Source organism: Pseudophryne corroboree, chromosome 4 (assembly GCF_028390025.1).
Source record: "Pseudophryne corroboree isolate aPseCor3 chromosome 4, aPseCor3.hap2, whole genome shotgun sequence".
NCBI lineage: Eukaryota > Metazoa > Chordata > Amphibia > Anura > Myobatrachidae > Pseudophryne > Pseudophryne corroboree.
In genome coordinates this window covers 779,770,633-779,792,429 of record NC_086447.1, presented here as the reverse complement: position 1 = coordinate 779,792,429, position 21,797 = coordinate 779,770,633, and the positions used below count along the sequence as shown (strand labels likewise).

The 21,797-nt window shown below is 46.4% G+C and overlaps 1 protein-coding gene across 1 annotated transcript in view; it reads left to right on the top strand.

The window, feature by feature from the left end:
• LOC134910367 (uncharacterized) overlaps window positions 1-15,742 on the top strand; it is a 28,569-nt gene extending 12,827 nt beyond the window's left edge. Inside the window, exons 2-6 of the mRNA XM_063918307.1 lie at window positions 12,225-12,285; window positions 13,146-13,268; window positions 13,807-13,953; window positions 14,084-14,203; window positions 14,453-15,742. Of these exons, the coding sequence (XP_063774377.1) occupies window positions 12,239-12,285; window positions 13,146-13,268; window positions 13,807-13,953; window positions 14,084-14,203; window positions 14,453-14,543 (528 nt within the window). The 5' untranslated portion in view covers window positions 12,225-12,238 and the 3' untranslated portion in view covers window positions 14,544-15,742. The remainder of the gene's footprint in view (window positions 1-12,224; window positions 12,286-13,145; window positions 13,269-13,806; window positions 13,954-14,083; window positions 14,204-14,452) is intronic.
• The last annotated feature ends 6,055 nt before the right edge of the window (window positions 15,743-21,797 follow it).

Genomic DNA, 21,797 nt, shown 5'->3' with positions numbered 1-21,797 from the left:
TCCCTCTGTCTCCCCAAAGGGCTAGTGGGTCCTGTCTTCATTAGGAGCATTCCCTGTGTGTCTGCTGTGTGTCGGTACGTGTGTGTCGACATGTATGAGGACGATATTGGTGTGGAGGCGGAGCAATTGCCAAATATGGGGATGTCACCTCCTAGGGGGTCGACACCAGAATGGATGCCTTTATTTATGGAACTACGGGATAGTGTCAACACGCTAAAAGCAGTCGTTTGACGACATGAGACGGCCGGACAATCAATTAGTGCCTGTCCAGGCGACTCAAACACCGTCAGGGGCTGTGAAACGCCCTTTGCCTCAGTCGGTCGACACAGACCCAGACACAGGCGATGACTCCAGTGGTGACGGTGACGAATCAACCGTATTTTCCAGTAGGGCCACACGTTATATGATTTTGGCAATGAAGGAGGCGTTACATTTAGCTGATACTACAGGTACCACTAAACAGGGTATTATGTGGGGTATGAAAAAACTACCTATAGTTTTTCCTGAATCAGAAGAACTAAATGACGTGTGTAATGAAGCGTGGGTTGCCCCTGATAAAAAGCTGATAATTTCAAAGAAATTATTGGCATTAATACCCTTTCCCCAGCCAGAGGTTAGGGGAGCGCTGGGAAACACCTCCTAGGAGTGGACAAGGCGCTAACACGCTTATCTAAACAAGTGGCGTTACCCTCTCCTGAGACGGCCGCACTTAAAGATCCATCAGATAGGAGGATGGAAAATATCCAAAAAAGTATATACACACATGCAGGTGTTATACTTACGACCAGCTGTAGCAACTGCCTGGATGGGCAGTGCGGGGGTAGTTTTGGTCAGAATCCCTGATTGACAATATTGATACCCTGGACAGGGACAATATTTTACTGTCGTTAGAACAAATAAAGGATGCATTTCTTTATATGCGTGATGCACAGAGGGATATATGCACACTGGCATCACGGGTAAGTGCTATGTCCATTTCGGCCAGAAGAGCTTTATGGACGCGACAGTGGACAGGCGATGCGGATTCAAAACGGCATATGGAAGTTTTGCCGTATAAGGGGGAGGAGTTATTTGGAGTCGGTCTATCAGATTTGGTGGCCACGGCTACAGCCGGGAAATCCACCTTTCTACCTCAAGTCACTCCCAACAGAAAAAGGCACCGACTTTTCAACCGCAGCCCTTTCGTTCCTTTAAAAATAAGAGAGCAAAGGGCTATTCATATTTGCCACGAGGCAAAGGTCGAGGGAAGAGACAGCAACACGCAGCTCCTTCCCAGGATCAGAAGCCCTCCCCGGCTTCTACAAAAGCCTCAGCATGACGCTGGGGCTTCTCAAGCGGACTCGGGGACGGTGGGCGGTCGTCTCAAAAATTACAGCGCGCAGTGGGCTCACTCGCAAGTAGATCCCTGGATCCTGCAGATAATATCTCAGGGATACAGGTTGGAATTAGAGACAGATCCACCTCGCCGTTTCCTGAGGTCTGCTTTACCAACGTCCCCCTCCGAAAGGGAGACGGTGTTGGAAGCCATTCACAAGCTGTACTCTCAGCAGGTGATAGTCAAGGTACCTCTTCTGCAACAAGGGAAGGGGTATTATTCCACTCTTTTTGTGGTACCGAAGCCGGATGGCTCGGTAAGGCCTATTCTAAATCTGAAGTCCTTGAACCTGTACATAAAGAAGTTCAAGTTCAAAATGGAGTCACTCAGAGCAGTGATAGCGAACCTGGAAGAGGGGGACTTTATGGTATCCTTGGACATCAAGGATGCGTATCTCCACGTTCCAATTTACCCCTCACACCAGGGGTACCTCAGGTTCGTTGTACAAAACTGTCACTATCAGTTTCAGACGCTGCCGTTCGGATTGTCCACGGCACCTCGGATCTTTACAAAGGTAATGGCCGAGATGATGATTCTTCTTCGAAGAAAAGGCGTATTAATTATCCCATACTTGGACGATCTCCTAATAAGGGCGAGGTCCAGAGAACAGCTAGAGATGGGATTAGCACTGTCTCAAGAAGTGCTAAAACAGCACGGGTGGATTCTGAATATTCCAAAATCCCAGTTAATGCCGACAACTCGTCTGCTGTTCCTAGGGATGATTCTGGACACGGTTCAGAAAAAGGTTTTTCTCCCGGAGGAAAAAAGCCAAGGAGTTATCCGAGCTTGTCAGGAACCTCCTAAAACCAGGAAAGGTGTCTGTACATCAATGCACAAGAGTCCTGGGAAAAATGGTGGCTTCTTACGAAGCGATTCCGTTCGGCAGATTCCACGCAAGAATTTTCCAAAGGGATCTGTTGGACAAATGGTCAGGGTCGCATCTTCAGATGCACCTACGGATAACCCTGTCTCCAAGGACAAGGGTGTCTCTTCTGTGGTGGTTGCAGAGTCCTCATCTATTGGAGGGCCGCAGATTCGGCATACAGGATTGGATCCTGGTGACCACGGACGCCAGCCTGAGAGGCTGGGGAGCAGTCACACAAGGAAGAAACTTCCAGGGAGTATGGACGAGCCTGGAAACGTCTCTTCACATAAACATTCTGGAACTAAGAGCAATATACAATGCTCTAAACCAGGCAGAACCTCTGCTTCAGGGAAAACCGGTATTGATCCAGTCGGACAACATCACGGCAGTCGCCCATGTGAACAGACAGGGCGGCACAAGAAGCAGGAGGGCAATGGCAGAAGCTGCAAGGATTCTTCGCTGGGCAGAGAATCATGTGATAGCACTGTCAGCAGTGTTCATCCCGGGAGTGGACAACTGGGAAGCAGACTTCCTCAGCAGACACGATCTTCACCCGGGAGAGTGGGGACTTCATCCAGAAGTCTTCCACTTGCTGGTAACCCGTTGGGAAAGACCAATGGTGGACATGATGGCGTCTCGCCTCAACAAAAAACTGGACAGGTATTGCGCCAGGTCAAGAGATCCGCAGGCAATAGCTGTGGACGCGCTGGTAACGCCTTGGGTGTACCAGTCGGTGTATGTGTTTCCTCCTCTGCCTCTCATACCAAAAGTATTGAGAATTATACGGCAAAGAGGCGTAAGAACGATACTAGTGGTTCCGGATTGGCCAAGGAGGACTTGGTACCCGGAACTTCAAGAGATGATCACGGAAGATCCGTGGCCTCTACCTCTAAGGAGGGACTTGCTTCAGCAGGGTCCCTGTCTGTTTCAAGACTTACCGCGGCTGCGTTTGACGGCATGGCGGTTGAACGCCGGATCCTAAAGGAAAGAGGCATGCCGGAAGAAGTCATTCCTACTTTGATTAAAGCAAGGAAGGAACTAACCGTGCAACATTATCACCGAATTTGGCGAAAATATGTTGCGTGGTGCGAAGATCGGAGTGCTCCGACGGAGGAATTTCAACTGGGTCGATTCCTACATTTCCTGCAATCAGGATTGTCAATGGGTCTCAAATTGGGATCTATTAAGGTTCAAATTTCGGCCCTGTCGATTTTCTTTCAAAAAGAATTGGCTTCAGTCCCTGAAGTCCAGACCTTTGTTAAGGGAGTGCTGCATATACAGCCTCCTGTGGTGCCTCCAGTGGCACCGTGGGATCTAAATGTGGTTTTGGACTTCCTAAAATCTCATTGGTTTGAACCACTAAAAAAGGTGGATTTGAAATATCTCACATGGAAAGTGACCATGCTTCTAGCCCTGGCTTCTGCCAGGAGAGTGTCAGAATTGGCAGCTTTATCTTACAAAAGCCCATATCTGATTTTCCATTCGGACAGGGCAGAACTGCGGACTCGTCCGCATTTTCTCCCTAAGGTGGTGTCAGCATTTCATCTGAACCAGCCTATTGTAGTGCCTGCGGCTACAAGTGACTTGGAGGACTCCAAGTTACTGGACGTTGTCAGAGCATTAAAAATATATATTGCAAGGACAGCTGGAGTCAGAAAATCTGACTCGTTGTTTATATTGTATGCACCCAACAAGATGGGTGCTCCTGCGTCTAAGCAGACGATTGCTCGTTGGATCTGTAGCACAATCCAACTTGCACATTCTGTGGCAGGCTTGCCACAGCCTAAATCTGTAAAGGCCCACTCCACAAGGAAGGTGGGCTCATCTTGGGCGGCTGCCCGAGGGGTCTCGGCATTACAACTTTGCCGAGCAGCTACGTGGTCAGGGGAGAACACGTTTGTAAAATTTTACAAATTTGATACTCTGGCTAAGGAGGACCTGGAGTTCTCTCATTCGGTGCTGCAGAGTCATCCGCACTCTCCCGCCCGTTTGGGAGCTTTGGTATAATCCCCATGGTCCTTTCAGGAACCCCAGCATCCACTAGGACGATAGAGAAAATAAGATTTTACTTACCGATAAATCTATTTCTCGGAGTCCGTAGTGGATGCTGGGCGCCCATCCCAAGTGCGGATTATCTGCATAAATTGTACATAGTTATTGTTAACTAATTCGGGTTATTGTTGAAGGAAGCCATCTTTCAGAGGCTCCGCTGTTATCATACTGTTAACTGGATTTAGATCACAAGTTGTACGGTGTGATTGGTGTGGCTGGTATGAGTCTTACCCGGGATTCAAAATCCTCCCTTATTGTGTACGCTCGTCCGGGCACAGTACCTAACTGGAGTCTGGAGGAGGGTCATAGGGGGAGGAGCCAGTGCACACCACCTGATCGGAAAAGCTTTACTTTTTGTGCCCTGTCTCCTGCGGAGCCGCTATTCCCCATGGTCCTTTCAGGAACCCCAGCATCCACTACGGACTCCGAGAAATAGATTTATCGGTAAGTAAAATCTTATTTTTACAGGGTTGACTAATGCCAAAGTCCTATGACGGGGAAGGATGGCATTTAGGAACTGCACAATTTATAATGATCACACCAGGGTTTCTAGAGCCGGGGGTTCACATGAGATGCCTAGACATATACAATATATTTACAGTAATCTGCTGGACTTTATCCAGTAGGGAAATACAGCCTTTACTCTGTATAGTGTATGCCCAGCTATAATCATCTGTCAGATAATCTGCCAGTTCTGGCTGGTTGGAATGAAAACCTGGTAATGGATGAGAGCATTTACTCCCAGACAAATGGCAAACCTCCCAACATGACCCTCTCCAGGAGGGACAGAATGCTCTGCTCCTGGACTTCCCTTTTATTTTATTATTCATCACCTGTGCTGAAACACCTTCTCCATTAACCTGTTCAAAACAGGTGTCGGCATTCATGCATTAAGAGAAAAGTCCAGGAGCAGAGCATTGTGTCCCTCCTGGAGAGGGCCATGTTGGGAGGTATGAGTTAAATCCATAATTTCTCTATCGTCCTAGTGGATGCTGGGGTTCCTGAAAGGACCATGGGGAATAGCGGCTCCGCAGGAGACAGGGCACAAAAGTAAAGCTTTCCGATCAGGTGGTGTGCACTGGCTCATCCCCCTATGACCCTCCTCCAAGCCAGTTAGATTTTTGTGCCCGGCCGAGAAGGGTGCAATCTAGGTGGCTCTCCTAAAGAGCTGCTTAGAGAAAGTTTAGCTTAGGTTTTTTATTTTACAGTGAGTCCTGCTGGCAACAGGATCACTGCAACGAGGGACTTAGGGGAGAAGAAGTGAACTCACCTGCGTGCAGGATGGATTGGCTTCTTGGCTACTGGACATCAGCTCCAGAGGGACGATCACAGGTACAGCCTGGATGGTCACCGGAGCCTCGCCGCCGGCCCCCTTGCAGATGCTGAAACATGAAGAGGTCCAGAATCGGCGGCAGAAGACTCCTCAGTCTTCTAAAGGTAGCGCACAGCACTGCAGCTGTGCGCCATTTTCCTCTCAGCACACTTCACACGGCAGTCACTGAGGGTGCAGGGCGCTGGGAGGGGAGCGCCCTGGGAGGCAAATGAAAACCTATTTGGCTAAAAAATACCTCACATATAGCCTCCGGGGCTATATGGAGATATTTAACCCCTGCCTGAATACACTAAAGAGCGGGAGACGAGCCCGCCGGAAAAGGGGCGGGGCCTATCTCAGCACACAGCGCCATTTTCCTTACACAGCTCCGCTGGTCAGGACGGCTCCCAGATCTCTCCCCTGCACTGCACTACAGAAACAGGGTAAAACAAGAGAGGGGGGGCAAAATAGTGGCAAAAATTATATTATAAAAGCAGCTATACAGGGAGCACTTATTATAAGGCTATCCCTGTCATATATAGCGCTTTTGGTGTGTGCTGGCAAACTCTCCCTCTGTCTCCCCAAAGGGCTAGTGGGGTCCTGTCTTCGTTAAGAGCATTCCCTGTGTGTCTGCTGTGTGTCGGTACGTGTGTGTCGACATGTATGAGGACGATATTGGTGTGGAGGCGGAGCAATTGCCTGTAATGGTGATGTCACTCTCTAGGGAGTCGACACCGGAATGGATGGCTTATTTAGGAAATTACGTGATAATGTCAACACGCTGCAAGGTCGGTTGACGACATGAGACGGCCGACAAACAATTAGTACCGGTCCAGACGTCTCAAAAACACCGTCAGGGGTTTTTAAAACGCCCGTTTACTTTAGTCGGTCGACACAGACACAGACAGGGACACTGAATCCAGTGTCGACGGTGAATAAACAAACGTATTCCTTATTAGGGCCACACGTTAAAGGCAATGAAGGAGGTGTTACATATTTCTGATACTACAAGTACCACAAAAGAGGGTATTATGTGGGATGTGAAAAAACTACCGTAGTTTTTCCTGAATCAGATAAATTAAATAAAGTGTGTGATGATGCGTGGGTTCCCCCCGATAGAAAATTATGGGCGGTATACCCTTTCCCGCCAGAAGTTAGGGCGCGTTGGGAAACACCCCTTAGGGTGGATAAGGCGCTCACACGCTTATCAAAACAAGTGGCGGTACCGTCTATAGATAGGGCCGTCCTCAAGGACCAGCTGACAGGAGGCTGGAAAATATCATAAAAAGTATATACACACATACTGGTGTTATACTGCGACCAGCGATCGCCTCAGCCTGGATGTGCAGAGCTGGGTGGCTTGGTCGGATTCCCTGACTAAAAATATTGATACCCTTGACAGGGACAGTATTTTATGGACTATAGAGCATTTAAAGGATGCATTTCTATATATGCGAGATGCACAGAGGGATATTTGCACTCTGGCATCAAGAGTAAATGCGATGTCCATATCTGCCAGAAGATGTTATGGACACGACAGTGGTCAGGTGATGCAGATTCCAAACGGCACAAAGGTGTATTGCCGTATAAAGGAAGAGGAGTTATTTGGGGTCGGTCCATCGGACCTGGTGGCCACGGCAACTGCTGGAAAATCCGCCGTTTTTACCCTAAGTCACATCTCTGCAGAAAAAGACACCGTCTTTTCAGCCTCAGTCCTTTCGTCCCTATAAGATCATATCTGCCCAGGGATAGAGGAAAGGGAAGAAGACTGCAGCAGGCAGCCCATTCCCAGGAACAGAAGCGTTCCACCGCTTCTGACAAGTTCTCAGCATGGCGCTGAGACCGTACAGGACCCCTGGATCCTACAAGTAGTATCCCAGGGGTACAGATTGGAATGTCGAGACGTTTCCCCTTCGCAGGCTCCTGAAGTCTGCTTTACCAAGGTCTCCCTCCGACAAGGAGGCAGTATGGGAAAAAAATTCACAAGCTGTATTCCAGCAGGTGATAATTAAATTACCCCTCCTACTACAAGAAAAGGGGTATTATTCCACACTATATTGTGGTACTGAAGCCAGAAGGCTAGGTGAGACTTATTCTAAAAAAATTTTTTTGAACACTTACAAAGGTTCAAATCAAGATGGAGTCACTCAGAGCAGTGATAACGAACCAGGAAGAAGGGGACTATATAGTGTCCCGGGACATCAGGGATGCTTACCTCTATGTCCCAAATTTGCCCTTCTCACTAAGGGTACCTCAGGTTCGTGGTGCAGAACTGTCACTATCGGTTTCAGACGCTGCCGTTTGAATTGTCCACGGCACCCCGGGTCTTTACCAAGGTAATGGCCGAAATAATGATTCTTCTTCGAAGAAAAGGCGTCTTAATTATCCCTTACTTGGACGATCTCCTGATAAGGGCATAGTCCAGGGAACAGTTGGAGGTCGGAGTAGCACTATCTCGGATACTGCTACAACAGCACGGGTGGATTCTAAATATTCCAAAATCGCAGCTGATCCCGACGACACGTCTGCTGTGCCTAGGGATGATTCTGGACACAGTCCAGAAAAAGGTGTTTCTCCCGGAAGAGAAAGCCAGGGAGTTATCCGAGCTAGTCAGGAACCTCCTAAAAACAGTGCATCATTGCACAAGGATCCTGGTAAAAATGGTGGCTTCCTACGAAGCAATTCCATTCGGCAGATTTCACGCAAGAACTTTTCAGTGGGATCTGCTGGACAAATGGTCCGGATCGCATCTTCAAATGCATCAGCGGATAACCCTATATCCAAGGACAAGGGTGTCTCTCCTGTGGTGGTTATAGAGTGCTCATCTTCTAGAGGGCCGCAGATTCGGCATTCAGGATTGGATGCTGGTGACCACGGAGCCCAGCCCGAGAGGCTGGGGAGCAGTCACACAAGGAAAAAATTTCCAGGGAGTGTGATCAAGTCTGGAGACTTTTCTCCACATAAATATACTGGAGCTAAGGGTAAATTTATAATGCTCTAAGCTTTGCAAGACCTCTGCTTCAAGGTCAGCCGGTATTGATCCAGTGGGAAAAACATCACGGCAGTCGCCCACGTAAACAGACAGGGCGACACAAGAAGCAGGAGGGCAATGGCAAAAACTGCAAGGACTTTTCGCTGGGCGGAAAATCATGTGATAGCACTGTCAGCAGTGTTTCATCCCGGGAATGGAAACTGGGAAGCAGACTTCCTCAGCAGGCACGACCTCCACCCGGGACAGTGGAAACTTCATCGGGAAGTTTTTTCCACATGATTGTAAACCGTTGGGAAATACCAAAGGTGGACATGATGGCGTCCCGTCTGAACAAAAAACGGGACAGGTATTGCGCCAGGTCAAGAGACCCTCAGGCAATAGCTGTGGACGTTCTGGTAACACCGTGGGTGTACCAGTCGGTGTATGTGTTCCCTCCTCTGCTTCTCATACCTAAGGTGCTGAGAATTATAAGACGTAGAGGAGTAAGAACTATACTCATGGCTCCGGATTGGCCAAGAAGGACTTGGTACCCGGAACTTCAAGAGATGCTTACAGAGGTCTTATGGCCTCTGCCGCTAAGAAGGGACTTGCTTCAGCAAGTACCATGTCTGTTCCAAGACTTACCGCAGCTGCGTTTGTCGGCATGGCGGTGGAAAGCCGGATCCTAAGGGAAAAAGGCATTCCGGAAGAGGTCATTCCTACCCTGGTCAAAGCCAGAAAGGAGGTGACCGCACAACATTATCACCACATGTGGCGAAAATATGTTGCGTGGTGTGAGGCCAGGAAGGCCCCACAAAGAAATTTTAACTCGGTCGTTTCCTGCATTTCCTGCAAACAGGAGTGTCTATGGGCCTCAAATTGGGGTCCATTAAGGTTCAAATTTCGGCCCTGTCGATTTTCTTCCAGAAAGAATTGGCTTCAGTTCCTGAAGTCCAGAAGTTTGTCAAGGGAGTATTGCATATACAACCCCCTTTTGTGCCTCCAGTGGCACTGTGGGATCTCAACGTAGTTCTGGGATTCCTCAAATCACATTGGTTTAAAACCAGTCAAATCTGTGGATTTGAAGCATCTCACATGAAAAGTGACCATGCTCTTGGCCCTGGCCTGGACCAGGCGAGTGTCAAATTGGTGGTTTTTTTCTCAAAAAAGCCCATATCTGTTTGTCCATTCGGACAGGGCAGAGCTGCGGACTCGTCCCCAGTTCTCTCCCTAAGGTGGTGTCAGTGTTTCACCTGAACCAGCTTATTGTGGTGCCTTGCACCTACTAGGGACTTGGAGGACTCCAAGTTGCTAGATGTTGTCAGGGCCCTGAAAATATGTTCCAGGACGGCTGGAGTCAGGAAAACTGACTTGCTGTTATCCTGTATGCACCCAACAAACTGGGTGCTCTTGCTTCTAAGCAGACTATTGCTAGTTGGATGTGTAATACAATTCAGCTTGCACATTCTGTGGCAGGCCTGCCACAGCCAAAATATGTAAATGCCCATTCCACAAGGAAGGTGGGCTCATCTTGGGCGGCTGCCCGAGGGGTCTCGGCTTTACAACTTTGCCGAGCAGCTACTTGGTCGGGGGCAAACACGTTTGCTAAATTCTACAAATTTGATACCCTGGCTAAGGAGGACCTGGAGTTCTCTCATTCGGTGCTGCAGAGTCATCCGCACTCTCCCGCCTGTTTGGGAGCTTTGGTATAATCCCCATGGTCCTTTCAGGAACCCCAGCATCCACTAGGACGATAGAGAAAATAAGAATTTACTTACCGATAATTCTATTTCTCGGAGTCTGTAGTGGATGCTGGGCGCCCATCCCAAGTGCGGATTATCTGCAATACTTGTACATAGTTACAAAAATCGGGTTATTATTGTTGTGAGCCATCTTTTCAGAGGCTCCGCTGTTATCATACTGTTAACTGGGTTTAGATCACAAGTTGTACGGTGTGATTGGTGTGGCTGGTATGAGTCTTACCCGGGATTCAAAATTCCTCCCTTATTGTGTACGCTCGTCCGGGCACAGTACCTAACTGGCTTGGAGGAGGGTCATAGGGGGAGGAGCCAGTGCACACCACCTGATCGGAAAGCTTTACTTTTGTGCCCTGTCTCCTGCGGAGCCGCTATTCCCCATGGTCCTTTCAGGAACCCCAGCATCCACTACGGACTCCGAGAAATAGAATTATCGGTAAGTAAATTCTTATTTTAACCAATTTATAGGAACAGGTTTTGTCCATTTTACAGTGTTTGGAAGCGAATGGTTGATTGTCATTTGCTCCCATCCATTACCAGGTTTTCATTCCAAGCAGGCAGATTATCTGCCAGATAATTGTATAGTGTTTGCCCATTTTAAGGCTGGGTATACATTTAACCACGGATTGCTGACCAAGCAGCTGATTTAGAAAGCCATACACACTTTCCAATCAGCCGCTCGATATGTCTGGCCTGACTTTACAACTGGGTGGACATTTAAATTTGCCTGCCCAGTTGTGAGGTCATTGTTGGCCATTCCTGCAGCTGTATAACGTGTCTGCCGGCCCGGCGGGCTATCATTCCACCCATGCATATACATTAAGATATCTGCTAGATATATCGGAATTTGCTGTGCTGCAGGCCCCACCTAGATATGTCTGAATGACGTTGTTCACAGACCTCTTCTGTACACCTGGACAGACGCACCATGCATCTTATAGTGTGTACCCAGCCTAAGGGTAGTGTCACCGGCTCTGTAACAGCATTGAGTATTGGGCCCTACACACAGCGCGATCCACCGCCAAGCTGCCCGACGGCAGATACGGGTGACTCAGCGGCAGAGGGGGGGGGGGGGGGGGGCAGTGACAGGGGGAGCGAAGTTTCTTCACGTCACCCGGCTCCATAGCAGTGCAGGCAAATATGGACGAGTTCGTCCATATTGGCCTGCATGTACAAGCGACGGGGCACCAGCGATGAACGAGCGCGGGGCCGCGCATCGTTCATCGCTGGTGCCTCCACACTGAAAGATATGAACGGTATCTTGTTCATTAATGAATGAGATCGTTCATATCTTTCATTACTATCGCGCAGTGTGTTCTCTAGATGGAGCCCTCTTCATCTTGGACTTTAATAGGTGCAGCAGAGAAACCTAGAAGAGTGTGGCTCCATCTGTAAGTGCCAGGTAGTAGTCCTATACCATTGATCTTAACAGATCTCCATTTTCCAGTAGCCTTTATTCAGTTTGGTAAAAAAGCTGACAAGCTATAGCTGCAGCCACTGAGTGTACATTCACCTCTGTGGAAAGGACTGCTTTATGTTGGGTGAGAGTGTCTGAGGACCTGAGAAAACTGCTCACATTGGTGGCCTTTGCTTTATCAGCCATTGTACGTATGTGAGGTATATGCACCTTATTTGTCGGCAGTAGGTGTACACTTCTGGTTTGTTAGTCCCCTTTGAAGTTTCTTTAACTCTGAAGTATGTTCATCAGATTTCTGGAGCCAAAGCTTATTTAAATAGACGACATAATCTAGCTGTCTCCTAAAAGACCTTGTCCACCTGCTGAGGAACTATCCTGGGAGCAGAGATATGAAATTGCTGCTGTGGTTTTGCAGTGTGTGGGGAAGATGGCGGTTACTGCCTGCATTCACACGCTCTGTTTTTTTATATTTCAGAAAGTGACCAAAAGATGCCAATGGACCGAATTGAAGCTGGAACAGAACATCGGAAATTCAGGTATTCTAAACAAACACGTGAAAAAAGGTTCTCCCTGACACATGATTTCCGCAATACACATATTAGTTTGTTATTCAATTCAACCTCTATTAATATTCTATTTGGAGCATTTTACAAACAGTATGTTTAATTATTCACCTAATGATGATCAGTTTATTAGTAGCCATAAATAAGTTGTATATAAACTTACATTTATTGTCTTATTGCTTTCATTGCTTTTGGGACACGCATGCCCCCTTCAAGCAGTACTTGCTAACTAGTATTCTTAGCTGGAAGATCAGGCTATTTCCTGAAAACGCCAACATCTATGGAAATGGCCATAAAAATATATATTGTCCATTAAATTTTATGGGTGAGATTTAAATGGTTTTTCCCACCGGCAGCCACTAGATGGCGTCGAACGGAGCTAGTCTCTAATGTAGCTCAGTTCAGGCAGGGTGCCAGCGTCTACGTTTCAGCTCGCACCCACAGGGGATGGCGAGGTGAAAAGTGATATGTTTGGGCGCCCAAACAGCACTTTTGTCGATTGCGCCCATTAGTTTAGGCGGCTAAACCCGACATTTATGGGCGCAAAAGGGGACATCAATTGTATATCGACCCCTGCGATCTCCCGTCACTTTAGACAGAGATAGGGGGGGCAATAACATTTGAATCCCCCCCCCCCCTATGTGTATAACGGATTGTGCTGGTTCTTTGTGCTGTGGAGATGTGATGACATTTACTGTCACGCCATGTTTTTTCTGGCCACACTTCAATTCTGCATGCTAAAATAGAAGCATTGTCTGAAATGTTAAAAAGGTTCAACACCTCCATTTGTCGTTCACATATTTGTGCATTTGTTTTCTATTTTCCAAAACAAGGGGTCGGGGAAACCGTAGTAGAGGCAACTTCAACGGAAGAGGGGACCGTGGCATGAAATTACATGGCTCGTTTGGAAGAGAAAAGTTTAGAGATAAACCCATGAATGGCATTGTACCGATGAGGTAACTGTTACATCCTAATGTATTATACAGGATTGAATATTGTATTTACAATGTCCTGGACTTCTTGTTTCTTAATAAAAGAGTAAGTTCTGTGAGTTTTACGTTGGATCATAATGTGTAATAACATCATATCTAAAATGTATTTGTCCCTCAACTTACCGCTATTTTTATTTTCATTTTTTTTTTATTAACCTGCACGTATTACTCGTTACGCAAACATTTACTATATGACACACCCAATTACCATAACACTATATTGCTAACCTGTAGAGAACAGCCATTTAGTAATGGTAGACCCTTTTGCTAAGGAAGCGTGCTTTTAGGAACTCCATGACCATTAACGTCAGTTGAATTTATGATGCATTTTTGAATGGTGTTTTGAGAGCCGCTTAAAAACGTATGACAAACGTCAGTAGTTTTATTACACGTTTTGTTTCTCGTGGTGTTTTCCATTTGGAGTACTAAATAAAGTGGGTCCCAGAATATTAATATAAAGGCATAATTGTTTCCCTAATGCTGTATTTGCACCTGCTTGCAGACGTGGAATGGGACGAATGCATCCATATATGGATCCTCGCGGACGTAGAGGAATCAGAGGACGACCTCCAGGATTTATGCCCCCTTTTCCTCCTAGGGAAATGGGAGAGCCGTTCCCACCACTGCCACCTCCTCTTCCTCCACTCAGGTTCTGTGGAATTATTCCATATCTCTTCTTTTTTTTTTTTTTTTTTATGCTTGGTAATACACACGTATACCTTTTTATGTAATGTGTTTTTTTTTGTTTTGTTTTTTTGCCTCCCCTTATCCACATGAAGACGTGGACACCCTCTGCCACCACCACCAGGACTGATGGGATTTAGAGGAATGCCGCCTCCTCCCCGTGGTCGGGGTATGTTGCCGCCTCCGCCAAGAGGAAACTTTCATCCTCCAAGAGGGTAAGACCATTTATCTCTCTCACTTACATTGTTATTTATTGGAAATAAAGTTTAATAAAATATATTTGTAGAGGCATAGCTGTAGATAATGATCATAAAGATGCGATGTTAATATTGCATGCGGTACTTTGTTATATTTGTATATATAAGTATAGTACACATATTTTAAGTCATGTTAGCTTTTGCTTTTCTATAATTTAAACCAGTTTCCCATATAGCAAACACTTGTGATTTTATCCTTCCACACAGCTTTCCCAATGGACGCGGTGCACCACCACATCCTCCGCCACCTGGCCGGGGCCATCGATGGCCCGCACCGCCAGGTGGCAGACGCTTTTAAAGAGACACACTGTTAACAATCCATAGCAGTTTTTATGTGGCCGGAGAGCGAAACCCCCTCTTTGTTTTTGAATCTTTATTGCCAAAAGAGCATTTAGTTGAGTTTTGAAAAAAAAGAAAAAATTATTTTTTTCCCAGCAGCCCTCATGCATTAAGTGGCATAGAAAAATATAATGCCAAACTGCGTTATATAAGACAAATGATATCTCTTTGGACACTTTATCAAAAACACGTATTCCAAAATAAACTGTGTGGACATTGGCTGTTGCACAACGGGACAGAACTAACAAGATGGGTCAAGCATTAACATAAATATATATATATAAAGTATTGGACTTCTGTGCAACGTTTATAAGATTGCTCTCAGTGTTTTCCTGTGTATTACAAGCACTCTATTTAAATTTTAAAGAAAAAAACTATACTGTCGTATTTTGTAATGCTAAGTGTTAAAGCTAAACATTGTGAACACTAAGAATTTGGAATGTTGTGAATACTTAAAGAAAATAGAACGAAAACCCTTTCTACTCGTGTATAATAAGCTTGACCTGGATGGATGTTGGGTTGTGTAGTTAGTATAATTGTAATCTGTAACATTTTAGTGGCTATGTAATGCACACCTTTTTTATTTGCATTACTTACGACATTTTCAATAATGTCATTTGTTTCTCTGAGTATAATGTTCACACAGATTTGTATGCTTGTAAAACCTTATTCTTTTCAAATATGTATACTGCTTCTAGAATTGTTTTTAAAATGTAAGCAAAAAACGATCCGTTAGCCAACTGATACTGTTCAATTGTATTGTTTTTAGAAGTGTAATTTATTTCGGCATTACTGTAAGAACCGCGCTATAACTGCAAACTGTAATTTTTATTTAGGGGAGTTCCCCGTTTTCTTTTACTCTTATGCTGAGGGCTGAATTGCAAGAGAAGGGCTTTGGAGCAGAGCCTTTGTGCTCTAAACTCCCAAAGCTGACCAGTAAAACACAAATCTGAAGAGATCGGTAAATTGAGGATTATACAATCCGTAACGGATGAGTTTGTGACTCGCACAACTGTTAATTTTTTTGTTTCCGTATTTTAAGAAAATGTTGCTTAGTTCTGCTTTACTTTGTAACACTAAACTGTTTGCTCCTGCCTAAGATCGTATTTATTCCACATGTTAATACGTTTTTTTATCCTAATATAAATGTAAAACATTTTTGACTTGTGTTTTTACATTCATTAGCAAGGTAATTTTAGTTTTTTTTTGCTGATGGAAGGTGTGTCTAAGCTTTGTGTTGCAAATCTTCCCCTATACACCGCTAAAACTAATTATTTGGCCTACATACCTCTCCATATATGTAAGCACCTACGTAAATGTGCAAACATATATGCAGACGTATTTTCTTCATTATATAACATAAAACACAACAGCATAGCTGCTGATTTATATGGAAACTGGCTTCTGCAATCTACATACACACACTGAAACCTGACATTGTTCCCGCTATCTAGTGCCTATAAATAGTGGAGACAGAGGTTTTGTGGACTGAACCAAAAGGGTGCATCATTATGACTGTCAGTTCCTGACGCATTTAAATATTGGTTGAGACCCCAAACGTCTGTCTCCATATTGTCTAGGTGATTGGTTCACATTGATTACAGGAAATGTTTGTATCTGTTAAAAAAAAAAAAAAAAAATCATTGTAGAACTGTGGTGTGGGTTTGTTCACCCGTTTTCCTTTAATGTAACCAATTTGGCCCTGATGCCCTAACTAGTCCTGGTTGTGCCCACACTGCTATGTGAGATGATACATCACTGTCAGACTGAAGGAATGATGCTGTTATTGTCACCCTTTGAAGCACATTGAAGATGGTACGCAACCCACTGATGAACTTACCACAGTCCTCCTTATTTTAAGGTGAGAGTGATTCTAATTTGTTCTTTTCTAACTGTGTCCTTATCCTCTGCGATTTCTTCAGCAGGTAAGGCTACAAGACAGTGCTGTCATCTGCAAATCTAAATACCTCTCATTCAGTGCTACTTGCTTCTAAACTATACAAACACCAGAATAACACCACTATCGTGTGTACACACTGTCTTTTTTACAGTGTAAGTGCTTGTTGTGAAATGAACATTAAGGTCCCTCAGTTTTATTAGCAAAATGCTTCTCCCCACCCACACACTTTGGGTGCCTAGGATATTTTGCTTGTTAGACCATTTAGCTGCACATGTTCATCAAACCATCTGCCTTGCTCTGTTATCATTATATATCGGTAAGAAGCCATTACCTAATGTAGGGGAGGAGGTGCAAAATGTGCTTCATAGCTGACAGTGCCCGAGAACTGCAGGGAAGAAAATTTCCCAGCCCCCAACTGCTCAGGTATTGAATTATTAAATAGTTTCTAAGGCCTATGTCGGGGGGGAGGGTTCACTTTAAGTGTTGGAAATGTTTCTGTTTACCTTTTAATATGATGACCATTCCAAATATCACCCGTGTTACAGAAACATTAAATCTTTCCTATAAAATTTCAAGTTTCTATATGCTTCAGGTGAGGGTTAAGGGTGTCCTGTGTTACATACACGATACAGTCTCACATTTCTTCTGTGATGAACCACAAGCAGTGGAACCTACCAACAATTCAGTAACAAACCTCATTACTTTAGCAATACAAGGTTTAATGAATGGTATGATTAGTGATTAAATAATCATGGTGCATGGCCTGCATCACAAAACATGCCTCGAAAGACTAAAAAAATCTCTGTATAGTTTGGAGCAGAGAAGGGAAAGGGGGGGGACATGATAGAAACATTCAAATATATCAAGGGTTTTAACAAGGTCCAGGAGGGAAACATTCTTCAAATGAAGAGAAATATTAGAAGGTTAAACACGGAGACTGGAGGTAGGTAGGTTAAGGGGAAATTTGGGTAGTGGACAAGTGGAATAGTCTCCCATCAGAAGTGGTAGAGGCTTAGAAAAAAGAGCAATTTAAACATGTATGGGATAGATATAAGGATATCCATACAAAGAATTAAGGATCAAATAAGGTTTGAAGCCAGTAAGCAAAGCTCCTAGTAAACACTTCTTTCTCCTATACTGAACCATTGGTTGTGATGTCATTTAGTTTTATGTTCCTTACGTCTCTAATGCAGAACATGTCTGATGTGGAAGCCATGCTGCTTTTAAGCATTTCTACACCAAATAAACTTTCTCTTGCGTCCTAGAGGATGCTGGGGACTCCGTAAGGACCATGGGGTATAGACGGGCTCCGTAGGAGACATGGGCACTATAAAGAAACTTTAGTATGGGTGTGCACTGGCTCCACCCTCTATGCCCCTCCTCCAGACCTCAGTTAGATTCTGTGCCCAGAGGAGAATGGGTGCTCTACAGGGGAGCTCTACTGAGTTTCTCTGATAAAAGAATTTTGTTAGGTTTTTTATTTTCAGGGAGCACTGCTGGCAACAGGCTCCCTGCATCGTGGGACTGAGGGGAGAGAAGCAGACCTACTTAAATGATAGGCTCCGCTTCTTAAGCTACTGGACACCATTAGCTCCAAAGGGATCGGAACGCAGGTCTCCCCCTGCCGTTCGTCTCAGAGCCGCGCCGCCGTCCTCCTCGCAGAGCCGGAAGATAGAAGCCGGGTGAGTATATTGAAGAAAGAAGACTTCTAAGACTTCAGATCTTCACTGAGGTAAGCGCGCAGCGGTAACTCTGCGCACCATTGCTTCCACAAGTTACACACACTGCAGGCACTGATTGGTGCAGGGCGCAGGGGGGGCGCCCTGGGCAGCAATATATACTTCTATTTTTGGCATGTTAGATACATGGGCTGCGGAGTCAGTGAATATGTTCATCCCCCCGCCATTGTTTGTGAATTTGAGCGGGACCGAAGCCCGCCACTAGAGGGGGCGGAGCTTGGTCGCACAGCACTAACCAGCGCCATTTTCTCCACAGTGTGCTGAAGAGAAGCTGTCTCCCCGGACTCTCCCCTGCGTTCTGATACAGGGCTGAAATGGCGCAGTGAGTGTATGACACGATTGACTTAATATAAAAGCGCTATATCTGGGAATTGTTTCCAGTGTCAGTTGGCGCTGGGTGTGTGCTGGCATACTCTCTCTCTGTCTCTCCAAAGGGCCTTGTTGGGGAATTGTCCCCTTATAGATATATCCCTGTGTGTGTGTGTGAGGGTGTCGGTACGCGTGTGTCGACATGCCTGAAGCGGAAGGCTCATCCAAGGAGGAGGTGGAGCAGATGATTGTGGTGTCTCCGTCGGCAACGCCGACTCATGATTGGTATGATATGTGGAATATTTTAAATGCTAATGTGACCTTATTACATAAGAGAATGGACAAAGCCGAGTCCAAGGAAACAGCAGGGAGTCAATATGCGGATGTGGCTGGGTCACAGGGCCCGTCAGGGTCTCAAAGGCGTCCCTTATCACAAATAGTAGACACTGATACCGACACGGATTCTGACTCCAGTGTCGACTACGATGAGGCAAGGTTGCACCCTAAGGTGACCAAAAGTATTCATTATATGATTATGCAATAAAAGATGTTTTGCATATTACAGATAACCCCTCTCCTGACACGAGGGTACATATGTTTAAGGGGAAGAAACCTGAGGTAACGTTTCCTCCATCTCATGAACTGGACAAATTATTTGAAAAAGCTTGGGAAACTCCAGACAAAAGACAGCAGATTACCAAGAGGATCCTTATGGCGTATCCTTTCCCAAAGGACAGGGTACGTTGGGAATCCTCGCCCAGGGTGGACAAGGCATTAACGCGTCTGTCCAAGAAGGTGGCGCTACAGTCTCCTGACACCGCCGCCCTTAAGGATCCTGCGGATCGTAGACAGGAGACTACCTTAAAGTCTATTTATGCACATACAGGGGCTTTACTCAGACCGGCAATAGCATCAGCATGGGTCTGTAGCGCTGTTGCAGCATGGACAGATATCTTGTTGACTGACATGGATACCCTGGACAAGGATACCGTTGTCCTGACTTTGGGCCACATTAAGGACGCAGTCTTGTATATGAGAGACGCTCAAAGAGACGTGGGACTGCTTGGCGCCAGAGCCAACGCCATGGCAGTTTCGGCAAGGCGAGCTCTGTGGACCCGCCAATGGTCGGGTGATGCCGACTCAAAAAAGCATATGGAGGTTTTACCTTACAAGGGTGAAGTTTTTGTTTGGGGATGGTCTCGCGGACCTGGTTTCCACAGCTACCGTGGGTAAATCTACTTTTTTGCCTTTTGTTCCCCCACAGCAAAAGAAAACCCCACAATATCAGATGCAGTCCTTTCGGTCGCATAAGTCCAGAAGAGGTCGGGCCTCCTCTTTCCTCGCCAGAGGTAAGGGTAGAGGTAAGAGAACACCTGCTTCGGGCTAGTTCCCAGGAGCAGAAGTCCTCCCCGGCTTCTGCTATATCCACTGCATGACGCTGGGGCTCCACGGAGGGAGTCCGCATCGGTGGGGGCACGTCTTCAACTCTTCAGCCAGGTCTGGGTCCTATCAGGCGTGGATCCTTGGGCGTTGGAAATTGTATCCCAAGGTTACAAACTGGAGTTCGAAGAGGTGCCCCCTCGCCGATTTCTCAAATCGGCCTTAGTGGTATTAGATGCAATTCAAAAGCTGTGTCAACAGCAAGTGATTGTCAAGGTTCCCCTAGGCCAACAGGGCAAAGGGTACTATTCAACAATGTTTGTGGTCCCGAAGCCGGATGGTTCGGTCAGACCAATTTTGAATCTAAAATCAGTAAACCTATACTTGAAAGTTCAAATTCAAGATGGAATCACTCCGGTCTGTGATATCCAGTCTGGAAGCTGGGGATTTTATGGTGTCGCTGGACGTGAAGGATGCCTACCTTCATGTCCCCATATTTCCTCTTCATCAAGAATACCTGCGTTTCGTGGTACAGGACTGTCATTACCAGTTTCGGACGTTGCCGTTTGGGCTTTCCACGGCCCGAGGATTTTCACCAAGGTAATGTCGGAAATGATGGTGCTCCTGCGCAAGCAGGGTGTCACAATTATCCCGTACTTGGACGATCTCCTGATAAAGGTGAGATCAAGGGATCAATTGCTGAAAAGCATGTCACTCCCTGAGCGTGTTACATCAACACGGTTGGATTCTCAATCTGCCAAAGTCACAGTTGCTTCCAACGACTCGACTATCATTCCTAGGCATGATTCTGGACACGGAACAGAAGAGGGTTTTTCTACCAATAGAAAAAGCCCAGGACATCCAGAACATGGTCAGGGACCTGCTAAAACCAAAAAGAGTGTCTGTTCATCAATGCACTCGAGTTCTGGGAAAAATGGTGGCAGCCTACGAGGCCATTCCCTTCGGCAGGTTCCATGCGAGGACGTTTCAGTGGGACCTTCTCGACAAATGGTCGGGGTCCCATCTACACCTTCATCGAAAGATAAGCCTGTCCCCCAGGGCCAGGGTGTCTCTCCTGTGGTGGCTGCAGAGTACTCGCCTTCTAGAGGGTCGCAGGTTCGGCATTCAAGACTGGGTTCTGGTGACCACGGACACGAGCCTCCGAGGATGGGGAGCAGTCACAAAAGGAAGAAATTTTCAGGGGGTATGATCAAGCCAGGAGGCTTGTCTACACATCAACGTACTGGAATTGAGGGCCATATACAACGACCTGCGACAAGCGGAGTATCTTCTTTGCGACCTACCGGTTCTGATCCAATCAGACAACACAGCAGTGGCTCATGTAAACCGCCAAGGCGGGACAAGGAGCAGAGTGGCGATGGCGGAAGCCACCAGAATTCTGCGCTGGGCAGAAAGTCACGTAAGCGTTCTGTCAGCAGTCTTCATACCGGGAGTGGACAACTGGGAAGCAGACTTCCTCAGCAGACACGATCTCCATCCAGGAGAGGGGGGACTTCATCAAGAGGTCTTTGCAGAGATAGCAAGTCTTTGGGGACTTCCTCAAATAGACATGATGGCGTCACGCTTCAACAAAAAGCTTCGGAGGTATTGTGCCAGGTCAAGGGACCCTCAGGCAGTAGCGGTAGACGCCCTAGTGACACCATGGGTGTTTCAGTCGGTCTATGTGTTCCCTCTACCTCTCATCTCAAAAGTGTTGAGAATCATAAGACGAAACAGAGTACAAGCAATACTCGTGGTTCCAGATTGGCCTCGAAGGGCCTGGTATTCGGATCTTCAGGAAATGCTCACAGAATATCCGTGGCCTCTTCCTCTCAGGGAGGACCTGTTACAGCAGGGGCCTTGCATGTTCCAAGACTTACCGCGG